The sequence below is a fragment of the Branchiostoma floridae genome, chromosome 13 (genome assembly GCF_000003815.2).
Source record: "Branchiostoma floridae strain S238N-H82 chromosome 13, Bfl_VNyyK, whole genome shotgun sequence".
Taxonomy (NCBI): Eukaryota; Metazoa; Chordata; class Leptocardii; order Amphioxiformes; family Branchiostomatidae; genus Branchiostoma; species Branchiostoma floridae.
Genome location: NC_049991.1, coordinates 14,388,145 through 14,391,239, shown reverse-complemented (window position 1 = coordinate 14,391,239; position 3,095 = coordinate 14,388,145). Strand labels below are relative to the sequence as shown.

The following is a 3,095-nucleotide window of genomic DNA, read 5'->3' as shown; positions in this document are numbered from 1 at the left end:
TTGAGAAGCGGGGCCGGTCGCTCCGAGGCCTTGGTGTGATTTAGTGGTGCGGCGGGACTCCGGCTTGGCAGCGAGATCTCGTCACCAGCCGATTTAGTTGCCCCTCCGAAGTGACCTTTGTGTTGGGTTTCCCTTTCCCAGGGAGGCCGGGCGGGAGTCGGGCTTCTCCCCGGACTGCCTGCGATCTGCTGCCCGCCCGGGCTCGGCTGGTCTTCCCCGGAAGACATCCCTGCCGGGCTCGGGACTTGGTCGTCTTCACTCGGCGGAGAAGCGGCAGGACGGGACGAAACCAGCCCGTTCGATTGGGACGTCTCTTGGTCTGGACTGCCGCCTGGTGCTTCTTCCTCCTCAGTTCTAACATGGCCGCCAGGGTCCTCCTGCTCCGCGTACCCTTCCGAGTTAGGTTCGGGGAGCGCCACAGAAGCGTCCCCGTGTCTCATCTGTGGAAGGAAAACATGAAGAAACACATAAACATCACAACTATTTGGCTTTGCTGAAACAACCGTAAAGGAGATTTAGAGCATAATTGAATAAAATGTGAAATGCTTAGTGTAGCACCAGTAGATATGTCTCTCAATGGATGATAGTGAAAATCAGTAAATTATTTTTACCTGTAGACGAAGCTTTTTCGGCTTGGGACCTCTCTTGTGGCCACCCACCTCCCTTTCACGTAAGCTGAAATGGTCACAAAGACACAAAATCACCGACTGGCCATTTCCCGAACTTAAATGCAATGAGCTTCTGACTCCCAAATCCGCCATGTTTAGAAAATGGGGCACGCAGAGGCGGCCAGAAAACCCCACAAAACCCACCTATTTTCGAAGGCTGCGAGAAGTCTGGGGTCCAGAATATTCTCCTCCGGCTCCCAGGTGTTGTACCTGAACACAACATGTCGGTGGTGAGACAGGGCGAGGACAAAAAGGTAGCGAAAATGGACAAATCTGGACGCTACTCAAACCATCCACAGACCGTACTTACTTGGGCGACCACCCCTTCCATTTCACTAGGTACTCGGCTTTGCACTGGAAATAGAAAACACAGCAATAGTGAGACAGACATGTCGTGTGCACGGGCACAAACTACACAAACCGGAGGACACGTAGAGAACGGGCATCACCTTTCGGATCCTTTTTTTGACCAGGCATTCGGCGGCGAAAACTCGTTCCCCTACAGCCGACAGCTCCATGTTTCGGCAGATAAAGCTGCTGCGTGCTGCCGACCTCCAATGTTGGAATTCCCTGTGGTGCGCATCCCATAATACTCTCACGTGACGCTGGAAACGTCATCGCGCAAGCTGTTATCGTCAAGGGGAGAACCGTTGTTTGTCTAAAGATCCAAAAACATAAAACAAGAGACCACAGAATTCTTGTCACTTAATTCCTTTCTATAAATTAACTGTGTATTATATATAATTTTAAATCAACGGAAAAATTCATGATTACGTTTTTTTACTGGAAACACGAATACTAGTAATGTTTCTATTTCGGCAAATTGCTCACTTGCGTACATCAGATGCATTCCATATCTGTGTTGACATTAGTTCCGTGTTCATGAAGATCACTGTTTATTAGAATCACATTCGTTATTTTTCCAGTTGGACAGTCAACGAATGTTCCGAAATATATGTTTTATTTCAGCATACGAATAACGGATGAACTAATAAAGTCGAACCTACTTTGTCAAACTCACATTACAGTATTGTCAAATTTAACGATCTGGTCATCTCGTTAGAAACGTGTGGTGTTTCACTTTTTATGTGTTTTTTATAGATAACAAGCGAGGCAACATCAGCGACTGGTCCAAGAACAAAGGTGGGACTCTTCAGTTCACTTTGGTCTATCTGACAGAAAGTGGGCCATATTGTAGGTATTGTAGCTCGTCGTTTCATTGTTGTTTACAAACCAGCTTAACAGTCGACGTGATACCTGTATCCAAGGAGCTTTTAAAAGCTCCTTGCTGTATCCAGAAAAGAGAATGCGTGGTGTAGCATGTAACACGTTATACGCGATAGCATGAGAGTGGGGCCTGAGAGCTGAAGATGACTGAGGTATCTAGTGAGTCGTTAAGTCTACTTCTTTTGAGTAGTAGAACTGTAAGTGTACATGTTTTCGGAGGCAGGCAGCTTGTATTTGTGGTCCTGTCCGTCCCTTGTCCGGTCCGGTCCGAGCGGCATGAATAATCGGCGTGACCCGCGGTAATCTGTTCCACAGATTACTGCATAAATCACGGCGGCAAACATTTCCCAGGGGACGCCGACTATCCAGCGCCACAGAACCAACACAACAAAGGACCTGCCGCTCGGAGTTGGGTAAAGATAATCTCCAAGCAGACCCCACAATGGCATAAAATAGTACTAAACAGTAAACTGGCCAAGGAATGTAGTCAGCCAAGAGGTGTACATTAGCGAAACACACACCTAGGCCGGCTTCACTACTCTGACAGCTTTTGATATTATCTTATGCTACTGTAGTGTAGGGTCTGCTTGGAGATTAATAGGGTAAAGCAGTAGCCTCCATAGCAGGCTCTCTTGACCTTTTTTCGTCTTTTTGGGCCCATAATATACTCTTGGAGTTGCTGGCCGCTTCTTTTTGTCCTGGGCCGGAAGTACAAGCCACCCAGTGCAAAAAGAAACGGCCAGCAAAAGTGTATTGTTGTCACCTGCAATTAGCCTTCGGGCAAGGATTTGCAACAAACTTATCATCAAACTTATTATTATGAGCTAGTTTCATAGATTGTACTCTGTATGTTTAATTATAGAAATATCCTACCTAGTTATTATACCGAAAGCAAATCCCATCACTTTAGACACATGGGTAGCACTGAAAAGTTCATATTCCTCATACGTTTTGACAAACCGACTTTTAATAGATAAAATGCCATATCTAATCTTTGCACAATTTCACCATTTACCACCATTTGCCTTTTATGTAAAATGCCCCTAGACACACACCAACCCAGCACTTATATTCTAAAAGATATGCAGTAAGCAAAACAGCTATAACCTGAGTGTTGTATTGATCGTGCCATCCAGTGGATGTTAGAACACTATAAACGAAGAAATTATTGCTTTAAAGTGGGTCACTATAAGCCGGTAT

General features: G+C 45.9%; 1 protein-coding gene across 1 annotated transcript in view; it reads right to left on the bottom strand.

Annotated features, from left to right (window-relative positions):
• Window positions 1-1,286, bottom strand: part of LOC118428437 (chromobox protein homolog 2-like) — a 2,746-nt gene extending 1,460 nt beyond the window's left edge. Inside the window, exons 1-5 of the mRNA XM_035838501.1 lie at window positions 1,118-1,286; window positions 979-1,022; window positions 813-878; window positions 612-675; window positions 1-440 (exon numbers count right to left, since the gene is read on the bottom strand). Of these exons, the coding sequence (XP_035694394.1) occupies window positions 1-440; window positions 612-675; window positions 813-878; window positions 979-1,022; window positions 1,118-1,186 (683 nt within the window). The 5' untranslated portion in view covers window positions 1,187-1,286. The remainder of the gene's footprint in view (window positions 441-611; window positions 676-812; window positions 879-978; window positions 1,023-1,117) is intronic.
• Between the last annotated feature and the right edge of the window lie 1,809 nt (window positions 1,287-3,095).